This window comes from Terrapene carolina, unplaced genomic scaffold (genome assembly GCF_002925995.2).
Source record: "Terrapene carolina triunguis isolate 2854851 unplaced genomic scaffold, T_m_triunguis-2.0 Scaffold51038, whole genome shotgun sequence".
Lineage (NCBI taxonomy): Eukaryota > Metazoa > Chordata > Testudines > Emydidae > Terrapene > Terrapene triunguis.
The window spans coordinates 6,754-18,381 of NW_020715389.1; the positions used below are offsets into that span (position 1 = coordinate 6,754).

At 49.7% G+C, this 11,628-nt stretch overlaps 1 protein-coding gene across 1 annotated transcript; it reads left to right on the forward strand.

Annotated features, from left to right (window-relative positions):
* The first annotated feature begins 9,681 nt into the window (after window positions 1–9,681).
* Window positions 9,682–10,894, forward strand: LOC113405808 (DELTA-actitoxin-Aeq1c-like). The gene is made up of 2 exons (XM_026647065.1): window positions 9,682–9,782; window positions 10,325–10,894. The coding sequence occupies exons 1-2, from the start codon at window positions 9,682–9,684 to the stop codon at window positions 10,776–10,778; spliced, it is 555 nt and encodes a 184-aa protein (XP_026502850.1). The 3' UTR covers window positions 10,779–10,894.
* The last annotated feature ends 734 nt before the right edge of the window (window positions 10,895–11,628 follow it).

Below are 11,628 nucleotides of genomic sequence, written 5' to 3' on the forward strand. Positions count from 1 at the left end.
TTTGGGCGGGGCCGGGGGGGTTTCTTTGGAGTAATATGGCCCTCACCACTTTACGAGTTGTGCAGGCCTGCTCTATACTGTTTGTATTTCAAACTTTTCCTATTCTTCTGGGTGACACCCCAGACAATTTGGCATCAGCACTGCCTAGCCTGCTTGATGGCCCATTAAGGACCATCAGCTATACAAGTGACCCATTGAGGGAAGGCAGATATACCTTGTGACTCAGCAAAGCATGCAGGGACATGGCTATGGACAGAACTCTAAGATTTTTCCATGACATGTACTGGATAGCTTGTGTTTGGAACAAAGAAAGCAGAGGCCACATGGCAAGAGATTATAAAAGGCTGCTGCATCTCCTCCATCTTGTCTTCAAACCTGCTTCTTACTTCTGGAGGAACCTTGCTACAAACTGAAGCTCTGAACAAAGGACTGAATGACCCATCCCAGCTGTGGATGTACTCCAGAGACTTGATTTGAACCTGCAGTTTATTCCATCACTGCCACAAGCCTGAACCAAGAACTTCGCCATTACTGTATGTAATTGATTCCATTTAACCAATTTTAGCTCTCAGCTATATTTCTTTCTTTTTATAAATATACCTTTAAATTTTAGATTCTAAAGGATTGGCAACAGTGTGATTTGTGAGTAAGGTCTCACTTGTATATTGACCTGGGTCTGGGGCTCGGTCCTTTGGGATCGGGAGAACCTTTTTTTTTTTTTACTGGAGTATTGGTTCTCATAACCATTCGTCCCTGTAGTGAGGCAGTGTGGTTCTGCCCCCCCGTAGAGAGACGAGTTCCTCCAGACACCAGAGTGGGCGGAGCCAGGGAGCTCTGATCCCGCCCCCCAGAGGGTCAGGCATTGACCCGGAAGTATAAAGACCTGACTTCAGAGCTCACTGAGAGAGCAGCTGCCGGGGAGGCCAGATGCCTCTGGCCTAGCTCGCGATTGGGAAACCCCAGCGCCCTGCTGTAAACCCAAAGGACTGGCCCGACCTGCCCCATGCCAGCTACCAGGAGGAGTTGCCAAGTCTACCCCTCACCAGCTATCCCGAGAAACCCATGGTGCTGGACCCCTCTGCGAGCAGCAGCACAGGAGCCGGCAAACAGGGCTGCTAACAGGGGAGTTTGAGTGGGAGTTTACAGGGGGAGGTGGAAGGGGAGGCAGGAGGTCGCGGTGCCCCGTGTGCTGTGTTCCCCCAGGTGCAGAGGGCACAGGTGAGCAGGCGGGCTCAGACAACAGCAGCCATGAGCCAAACAGCGGGGGACACAATGCAGATGATTGCATGTGGCAGCTGCGGTATGTACATGGTCTTAGCGGGGGTGCCTGAACAGAGGTATGTCTGCATGAAGTGCCGCCTAATAGAGCTGCTAGAAGAAAAGATCCGAGGTTTGGAGATGCAGGTAGATACCCTGGTAGAGTTTAGAAGGGGGTTCAAGCAGCTGATGGAGCAAAGGCAAGGAGTGGCTGAAGGGGAATGCTCAGGGGTACAGGTGGAAGCAGGGGCAAAGTGAGGGGGGAATGCCGGGGGGAGAACAAGGGCAGTGGAAGCATGTGACCGTGAGAAGCAGGCCAAGGAAAAGGAGGGCCAGTGAAGGGGAAATAGAGCTCAGGAACAGGTTTGAGTGTTTGGAAAACGAGGAAGGGGTGCAGCAGGTGGTAACTGAAGGGGGGAGGGGGAGGAAGAAGAGAAGAGAGGCTAGTCCCATAGAAAGATGGGAGGAGTTGATGGAGACAGCACCAAATCTGGGTCCCGGGAGGATACAGGATGGCATCAGGGGGATTATAAGGGAAAATAGGAATGGACAGGGGTTGCAACTAGAGGGAACAGGGGATAGATTAGTAGATCGCACTGTCACCAGGCAAAGGCAGGTTTACGTGATTGGGGACTCCTTACTGAGGAGGTTAGACAGGCTTGTGACCAGGGCGGACCCAGAGAACAGAAGGGCAACAAAAATGATTAGGGGTCTGGAGCGCATGACTTATAAGGAGAGGCTGAGGGAACTGGGATTGTTTAGTCTCCAGAAGAGAAGAATGAGGGGGGATTTGATAGCAGCCTTCAACTACTTGAAGGGGGGTTCCAAAGAGGATGGAACTCGGCTGTTCTCAATGGTGGCAGATGACAGAACAAGGAGCAATGGTCTCAAGTTGCAGTGGGGGAAGTCTAGGTTGGATATTAGGAAACACTATTTCACTAGGAGGGTGGTGAAGCACTGGAATGCGTTACCTAGGGAGGTGGTGGAGTCTCCTTCCTTGGAGGTTTTTAAGGCCCGACTTGACAAAGCCCTGGCTGGGATGATTTAGTTGGGAATTGGTCCTGCTTTGAGCAGGGGGTTGGACTAGATGACCTCCTGAGGTCCCTTCCAACCCTGATATTCTATGATTCTAAGAGTGTGCTGTCTACCGGGCGCTAAGATACGGGATGTGGACCTGCAGTTGAAAAGGATCCTAAAAGGAGCAGGTAAGAACCCCTTGATCATCCTTCATGTAGGAACGAATGACACGGCTAGGTTCTTGCTGGAGAGAATCAAGGGAGATTATGCCAGGCTGGGGAAGACGCTTAAGGAAATCGAGGCTCAGATCATCTTCAGTGGGATTCTGCCTGTTCCTAGAGAAGGGCAGCAAAGGGGTGACAGGATTGTGATGATAAATAGTTGGCTAAAGGAGTGGTGCTATAAAGAGGGCTTTGGGATGTATGGCCACTGGGAGGCTTTCGGGGACAGAAAACTGTTCTCACGGGACGAACTTCATCTAAGTAGGGAAGGAAATAGACTTCTGGGAGGGAGGCTGGCTCATCTCATCAAAAGAGCTTTAAACTAGGAATTTGGGGGAGACGGTTGGGAGATGTCCAGTTAATCTCCACACCAGATTATAACACTGAGAGGGAGGTCGATGAGATAAGAACAGTTACAGCCGGGGGGAAGAAATTGGACATAAGGAGAAGGGGAGGGGGATGGATACTAGACTAATAGGTCATACTGGCGGTACAGTGTCCATACCAAATTGGATAACAAATGTGAGAGAGGCCAAACGGCATAAATTAAGATGTTTATACACCAATGCGAGAAGCCTAGGTAACAAAATGGAGGAATTGGAGCTCCTGGTCCGAGAAATGAAACTGGATATCGTAGGAATAACTGAAACGTGGTGGAACGGTAGTCATGACTGGAGTACAGGTATGGAGGGGTATGTGCTGTTTAGGCAAGACCGGAACAAAGGTAAAGGTGGGGGAGTAGCATTGTATGTCAACAATGAGATAAACTGTAAAGAAATAATAAGTGATGGTATGGATAAGACGGAGTCTGTCTGGGCAATACTCACCCTGGGTAAAAGAACTACTAGAACCTCCCCTGGGATAGTGCTTGGGGTGTGCTATAGACCGCCGGGATCTAGCCTGGATATGGACAGAGAACTCTTTAATGTTTTTAGGGAAGTAAATACTAATAGGAACTGTGTAATCATGGGAGACTTTAACTTCCCGGATATAGATTCGGGAACAAATGCTAGTAACAATAATAGGGCTCAGATTTTCCTAGACATGATAGCTGATGAATTCCTTCATCAAGTAGTTGCTGAACCGACGAGGGGGGATGCCAATTTAGACTTGGTTTTGGTGAGTAGTGAGGACCTCGTTGAGGAAATGGTTGTAGGGGACAACCTTGGCTCGAGTGATCATGAGCTAATTCGGTTTAAACTAAATGGAAGGATTAACAAAATTAAATCGGAGACTAAGGTTTACGATTTCAAAAGGGCTAACTTTAATAAATTAAGGCGACTAGTTAGGGAAGTAGATTGGACTAACATATTTATGGATCTAAAGGCGGAAGGCGCCTGGGATTATTTCAAGTTGAAGTTGCAGGAGCTGTCGGAGGCCTGTATCCCGAGAAAGGGAAAACGGTTCGTAGGCAGGAGATTTAGACCGAGCTGGATGAGCGAGCCTCTCAGACGGGTGATTGAGAAAAAACAGAAAGCATACAAGGAGTGGAAGATGGGAGGGATCAGCAAAGAAACCTACCTTATTGAGGTCAGAGCATGTAGAGATGGAGTGAGAAAGGCCAAAAGCCGTGTAGAGTTGGACCTTGCGAGGGGAATTAAAACCAATAGTAAGAGGTTTTATAGCCATATAAATAGGAAGAAAACAAAGAAAGAAGAAGTGGGACCGCTTAAGACTGTAGATGGAGTGGAGATTAAGGATAATCTAGGCATGGCACAATATCTAAACGAATATTTTGCATCGGTCTTTAATGAGGCTAATGAAGGACTCAGAAATAGTGGCAGCATGATGGATGGGAATAAAGGAGGGGGGGATTGACATTACCGTATCCGAGGTAGAAGCCAAACTCGAACAGCTTAACGGGACTAAATCGGGCGGACCGGATGATCTTCATCCGAGAATATTAAAGGAACTGGCGCGAGAAATTGCAAGCCCATTAGCGATAATTTTTAATGAATCTGTAAACTCAGGGGTGGTACCGTTGGACTGGAGAATAGCTAATGTGGTTCCTATTTTCAAGAAGGGGAAAAAAAGTGACCCGGGTAACTACAGGCCTGTTAGTTTAACATCTGTAATATGCAAGGTCTTGGAAAAAATGTTGAAGGAGAAAATAGTTAAGGACCTTGAGGTCAATGGCAATTGGGACAAATTACAACACGGTTTTACAAAAGGTAGATCGTGCCAAACCAACCTGATCTCCTTCTTTGAGAAAGTAACAGATTTTTTAGATAAAGGAAATGCGGTGGATCTAATATACCTCGATTTCAGTAAAGCGTTTGATACGGTACCGCATGAGGAATTATTGGTTAAATTGGAAAAGATGGGGATCGATATGAAAATCCAGAGGTGGATAAAGAACTGGTTAAAGGGCAGACTTCAGCGGGTCGTACTGAAAGGTGAACTGTCAGGTTGGAGGGAGGTTACCAGTGGAGTTCCTCAAGGTTCGGTTTTGGGTCCAATTTTATTTAATCTATTTATTACTGACCTCGGAACCGAATGTAGGAGTGGGCTGATAAAGTTTGCGGATGATACAAAGTTGGGAGGTATTGCCAATTCGGAGAAGGATCGGGATATCCTGCAGGGAGATTTGGATGACCTTGTAAACTGGAGTAATAGTAATAGGATGAAATTTAATAGTGAGAAGTGTAAGGTGATGCATTTAGGGATGACTAACAAGAATTTTAGTTATAAGCTGGGGAAGTAACGGAAGAGGAGAAGGACCTCGGAGTCCTGGTTGATTCCAGGATGACTATGAGTCGGCAATGTGACATGGCCGTGAAAAAAGCTAATACGGTCCTGGGATGCATTAGGCGAGGTATTTCTAGTAGGGATAAGGAGGTGCTGGTTCCGTTATACAAGGCACTGGTGAGACCTCATTTGGAGTACTGTGTGCAGTTCTGGTCTCCCATGTTTAAAAAGGATGAACTCAAACTGGAACAGGTACAGAGAAGGGCCTCTAGGATGATCCGAGGAATGGAAAACCTGTCATATGAAAGGAGACTCGAGGAGCTCGGTTTGTTTACCTTAAACAAAAGAAGGCTGAGGGGGGATATGATTGCTCTCTTTAAATATATCAGAGGGATAAATACCAGGGAGGGAGAGGAATTATTTCAGCTCAGTACTAATGTGGACACGAGAACAAATGGATATAAACTGGCCGTCGGGAAGTTTAGGCTTGAAATTAGACGAAGGTTTCTAACCATCAGAGGGGTGAAGTTCTGGAACAGCCTTCCGAGGGAAACAGTGGGGGCGAAAGACCTCTCTGGCTTTAAGATTAAGCTTGATAAGTTTATGGAGGGGATGGTTTGATGGGATAATGTGATTTTAGTCAATAGGTCAATAACGTGCCATCGCTGGTAATTAGTAACAATGGTCAATGATGGGATATTAAAAGTTACTACAGAGAACTTTTTTCCGGAGGGTCTGGCTGGAGAATCTTGCTTGCATGCTCGGGGTTCAGCTGATCGCCATATTTGGAGTCAGGAAGGAATTTTCCTCCAGGGTAGATTGGCAGAGGCCCTGGAGGTTTTTCGCCTTCCTCCGCAGCATGGGGCAGGGGTCGCTTGCTGGAGGATTCTCTGCGACTTGAAGTCTTTAAATCATGATTTGGGGACTTCAACAGCTGAGTCAAGGGAGAGAATTATTCCAGGAGTGGGTGGGTCAGCTTTTGTGGCCTGCATCATGCGGGAGGTCAGACTAGATGATCATAATGGTCCCTTCTGACCTTAAAGTCTATGAGTCTATGAGAGACACCACCCCGACTCAGGTACCTCAAGAGGGGGAGTCTGGAAGTAGCCTGGGGGCAGCCGACCCTAGTCTGGCTGCAGCACTGCCAGAACCCATGTCAGTGTGTTGCAGCCAGGATCCCCTCTGATGCAGCAGCGGGTCTTGGGCCGCTGCTAGGGCCCCGGGCTGGGACGCAGTGGAGTGGGTGGGCCTGCATCCCCCCTGCCACCCAACTTGTGGGTGGCAGTCTCCCCCTCTCCCTGGCCCTTTGGAACCTAGGGCCTGGGCCTACTGCTTATATACTGTTGTTGCTCAGCCCCTGCCTGAGGGCCTGAGCGCCTGACTCACCATTGCTCCGCCCTGACCTAAGGCCTGGGCTTACTGTGTTTATTTCTGCCCTCACAAAGGCTGCAGAGGAAGACTCCCGCAGCTGAACTAATTCCCCACAAGACCTCTTCCCGAGTTTAGTGAGGCGGTGTGGTTCCCTGCCGCCCCGGAGAGAGACGAGCCCCAGCTAACCTCTCTACAGTCCCCATAACGAGTGGCACCGGTGGTGATCCTGGGAAACTGGAGTGTCTAAGGGAATTGCTTGTATGACTTCTGGTTAGCTAGTAGGGTGAGACTGAAGTCCTCTCTGTTTGGCTGGTTTGGTGTGCCTTAGAGGTGGAGAACCACAAGCCTGGGGCTGTGACTGCCCTGCTCTAGCAATTTGTCCTGAATTGGTACTCTCAGTTGTATCCCACCAAAGCAGCATTGTTACACTAGTACTCGGCTGAGCCTTCAAGGGTTAACACGTTGTTAATGTAGCCTCACACTCTACAAGGCAGCAGGAATGGAGGGAGGGGAGTCAGCTGTTGGATGAAGAACAGGCTGACCCAGAGGCGGATTTGAGTAGATGGGCTTCTTTAAGGGCCAGCTCCAGGCACCAGCGGAGCAAGCTCGTGCTTGGGGCGGCAGATTCCAAGGGGCGGCATTCCGTCCGATCCTTTTCTTTCTTTCTTTCTTTCTTTTTTGCGCTTCACCGCTTTGGCCGCCCCTGCAGGTTTTTTCTTTTTGGTTTGCTGCTCCCGCCGCCCTGTAGGGGGCGGAGGAGGGGAGCGCCCTGCAGCAAGCCAGGAGGGCACTCCGCGTCCTTCCCTGCCTGCCAACTGGAGTGGCGTGGAGCCCTCCCGGCAGGAGGCACCCATGGAGGGGCCGCGTGGCAGCGCCCCGCTTAAGGAAGCTCTGGGGTCCCCCCTTCTCTCTCTCCCCCCCGCTAGCCGGGGTGCACACTCCGTCGCCTGGGGTCTGCAGGGCCGGGAGTCCCCCTGCACCCACGCTCCCGCCGCCCTGCAGGTATTTTGTTTTTGTTTTTTCTTTCCTTCACTGCTCTGGCCGGCCAGTTTGTTTCCCGCCCCTTCCCCGCTCCGGCCGGGGGCAGGTTTGTCTCCCGCCCCCCCCCTTCGCCGCTCCGGACGGCCGGTTTGTCCCCCCCTCTTTTGCTGCTCCAGCTGGCAGGTTTGTTCTTCCCCCCCACCCCTCTGCCGCTCCGGCCGGGGGCAGGTTTGTTTTCCTCCTTCCCTCTCTCCCGCCCCCTTTGCTGCTCCGGCCGGCCCGGCGTTTTTTGCTTGGGGTGGCAAAAAAGGCAGAGCTGGCCCTGGCTTCTTTATTGCGGTACTTGTTCCCCTGGACCCAATTGTCCAGTAAGCACTGGATTAGTTACATCATACTCTTTTTATCTATATTAGTATGTAAATTCCTACATTTATTACAACACCCCCAAAACCCTTATGGAGTAATATGAACGCCCATACAATGAATATTAATAACCCTGTATTGGGTTTGTTTAGTTTGGAAAAGAGAAGACTGAGAGGGGACATGATAGCAGTTTTCAGGTATTTAAAAGGGTGTCATAAGGAGGAGGGAGAAAACTTGTTCACCTTAGCCTCTAAGGATAGAACAAGAAGCAATGGGTTTAAACTGCAGCAAGGGAGGTCTAGGTTGGACATTAGGAAAAAGTTCCTAACTGTCAGGGTGGTGAAACACTGGAATAAATTGCCTAGGGAGGTTGTGGAATCTCCATCTCTGGAGATATTTAAGAGTAGGTTAGATAAATGTCTATCAGGGATGGTCTAGACAGTATTTGGTCCTGCCATGCGGGCAGGGGACTGGACTCGATGACCTCTCGAGGTCCCTTCCAGTCCTAGAATCTATGAATCTATGAATACTGAATATAATTATTCCCACCCCTGATTACTATTTACCTTATTAGCATATTCTACCGATAAGTTTTACTTTGAAGATACACTTTTCTGCTATAATTGCAGTCATGAACTCCTTGGATCAGCAGTTTGCAGGGGAGGGAGAAAGGGGCCATGACTCTAACCTCGCCTGTGCAGCTGGGAAAGAAAGTGGGAGGGAGATAACACTACTTTACCCCAAAAGGCATCCTTTTGGTCCCCACGTTCCTCAGGCATCTGCAACGTTATCAAACCCTTAAAAGGAGAAGGGAGGGGAGAGGGGTAGCCCTAAATCTATTAAACACAGAGAAATACCTACATTTTATCTATCAGGCGCAGAAGTGGTGCTTGCCTGTGCCTTTACTCCCTAATGCCATCTCTGTTCACCAGCAGTTTCCCAGTTTTCTGCTTTAACCCTTACATATCCCAACAACAGCATGGCAGAGAGAGACAGAGACACACACCGTGTGTAGGAGAGAGAGACTCACATTGTCCCTTTAAGTACACTGACCCTACCCAAAGTACACTGCCTTTTTAAGTAGATCAGCAAGTTGAGACAGCAGCTTCTGCCAGAAAGCTCCCTCCATCCTGAGCCCTGTGGTGTCCCCATACTGCTCCATTGAGATAAAGTACAGGAGCGGGGGGGAGGGGCGGAAGCAGGGAGGGGGACACCCTGGCATTAGCACCCCTCTTCCCCCCCCCTGCAGAGCAAGCAGGAGGCTCCTGGGAACAGCTCCAAGGCAGAGGGCAGGAGCAGCACATGACAGTGCGGGAAGGGACAGCTGAACTGCCCAGCAATTGGTAGCCTGCTGGGCGGCTGCCGCACAGGGAACTTAGGGGAGGAGGGAGCTGACAAGGGGGCTGCTGGTCCACCCTGGTTCCAAGCCCCCACCAGCTAGCTCCAACGGGCTGCTCTTCCAGCAAGCAGTGGACAAAGCAGGTGGCTGCCAAACAACATTTTAAGGGAGCATTGCGCAACTTTAAAGGAGCATGTTCTCTAATTGATCAGCCACATAACAGGGAAACAACGTTAACCGGGACAACTTTAAGGGAGGAGTTACTGTAGTATGTTTGGGGTGTGAATGTGGAGTGAGTAAGGTTTGTTTTGTAATCATTTAGAGTATTATATACCAACACTGTGTCCGGTGTCTGCTTGCTCCCCATCCCGTAGGGAGACTTCTATTGTGGGTCTAACAGTGCTTTGCAGGAGCTGCTACTGAACAATCCCTCATTGCTGCAAGATGACTAACGTTGAAGAGCTGATTCTGCAGGTGAATGCAAGCAAGTGTGTGGCCATCCAGATAACCAACAACACCAGAGACGTGACCCTCGAGAACCCCAGGTAAGCAGGTTCCCATAGTCCCCTCCACGCGACTTCCCAAGTCAGCCTGCGGCTGGTGTCTATACAGATGTGCCAGGGTGTGGGGTATGGGTCTGCTACTGAATATCTGTCTATCAGTCCCCATACATCCCATCTATCTATCTCTCCCCTGAGAGTCCCCGGGGTCTCTCCCTTGGCCCCACCTGACGCCCCCACACGCCTTCCCTTAGTGTCCCTGACTCTGCCCTGGGCAGCGGGCGGCTGCCCCCTGCAGCTCCCCACTGTGCTCCACTCTGCCAACTCCGGCATCAACTGCTGCCACAGGGTCCTAGCGCCCCCCACCACTAGTGCCAGGGAAGGCTGACCTTGACCCTGCCCTTCCACCTGAGATGGACGAACCATTCCCTTTTCCAGCGGGACCCTCCACTAGCACAGGGGGACCCCCCACCCGTAGTCACCGCTCCTGCCCCACGCTGGGCAAGGGGCAGCCCCATCCCCCACCCCCAGTTAATTATTGTTAGGGATGTTGTGTAATGAAGGAACCCCGTGGTGTTTTCCTCCAGGACTTACTGTTTCAGCGGCCATTCTGCGATAGACCCTGTGTCCAACATTCCCCCCGGCTCTTCGGGGAGCAGCGTGTTTGTGAAAACAAGCGATGCGGCCCGCGGGAGCGTTGGGGTGCTGAGCTACGAGTCCGACACTTTCACCCTGGCCATCATGTTCTCCGTCCCCTACGACCGCTTGCAATACTACAATGAGTTTGCCATCGAGCTCTTTGCTGGCAGGAAGCACTTTGACAGCATGGAGCGCCTCTACCACTATATGTACAATGACGGCCCTCCCTATTCGTGTGACTCCTACAGGAAAGTGCAGGTAAAGGACCCATATGGCCAGCTGGAGGTGACCAACCAGGAGATCCAGGTGACGGCCACCATGTCCAAACAGAATAAGTCCATCATTGAAGTGCAGATCAAGGAAATAGATGTGACAGAGAAGGTGGCTGCTGGTGGGAAATAGTATCTCTCTTTCTCCCAGCTTGAGTAGACAGCGATGTGCTAGCTCTGCTGGAGTTAGTGCACTAAAAATGGCCAGAGCGTTGTGGTTGGTGGGAAGAGCTAGCCACCCAAGTGCACTCTCACCTGACCTCCAGGGATGTACTCGGGCGTCTAGCCTGAGCTGCTGCCCATGCCACAGTGTCCACACTGCTATTTTTAGTGCACTAGGGAGGGATAGCTCATTGGTTTGAGCATTGGCCTGCTAAACCCAGGGTTGTGAGTTATATCCTTGAGGAGGCCATTTAGGGATCGGGGGGGAAATACTTGGGGATTGGTCCTCCTTTGAGCAGGGGGTTGGACTAGATGACCTCCTGAGGTCCCTTCTAACCCTAATATTCTATGTTTGTCTACCCAGGCTGGGCAGTATACAGGCCTCCAGAGTTTTGTCATCATTTTATAAAAAAGTTTTTTCTTGCTTATCTTTTAACCTCTGAAATAACAGGTGTTGGCATATGAAGACCTGAAGCTTAAGCATTTATCATGGTGATAAAACTCCCAGAAAGCTTTGCAAAAAATAATGCTAAAAAAGATAACATAGAATTATTAGCAAATAAGAGCTACACTTCTTGTAAGTGGAAATATGTTTAAGAGCATGACTTTTTGGTATAGCTGTATAAGGTTGTTTTTAATTGCATGTGTGCTTGCTAGGTAAAATATAATTGGCTAAGCAACTTAAATAAAAGTTACAAATTGTAATGGAAACAAAAAGAAAGGGATAAGTAGATAAGATCATAACATAAGAATATAAGAATGGCCATACTGCATCTGCCCAATGGTCCATCTAGCCCAATGCCAGATGCTTCAGAGGGAAT

What these genes read in the sequence shown, in the direction of transcription:
- LOC113405808 (XM_026647065.1), top strand. Translation starts at nt 9,682, where the DNA reads ATGACTAACGTTGAAGAGCTGATTCTGCAGGTGAATGCAAGCAAGTGT. An exon ending in GTGACCCTCGAGAACCCCAG is followed by an intron (nt 9,783 to 10,324) that starts GTAAGCAGGTTC and finishes GTTTTCCTCCAG; the next exon opens with GACTTACTGTTTCAGCGGCC.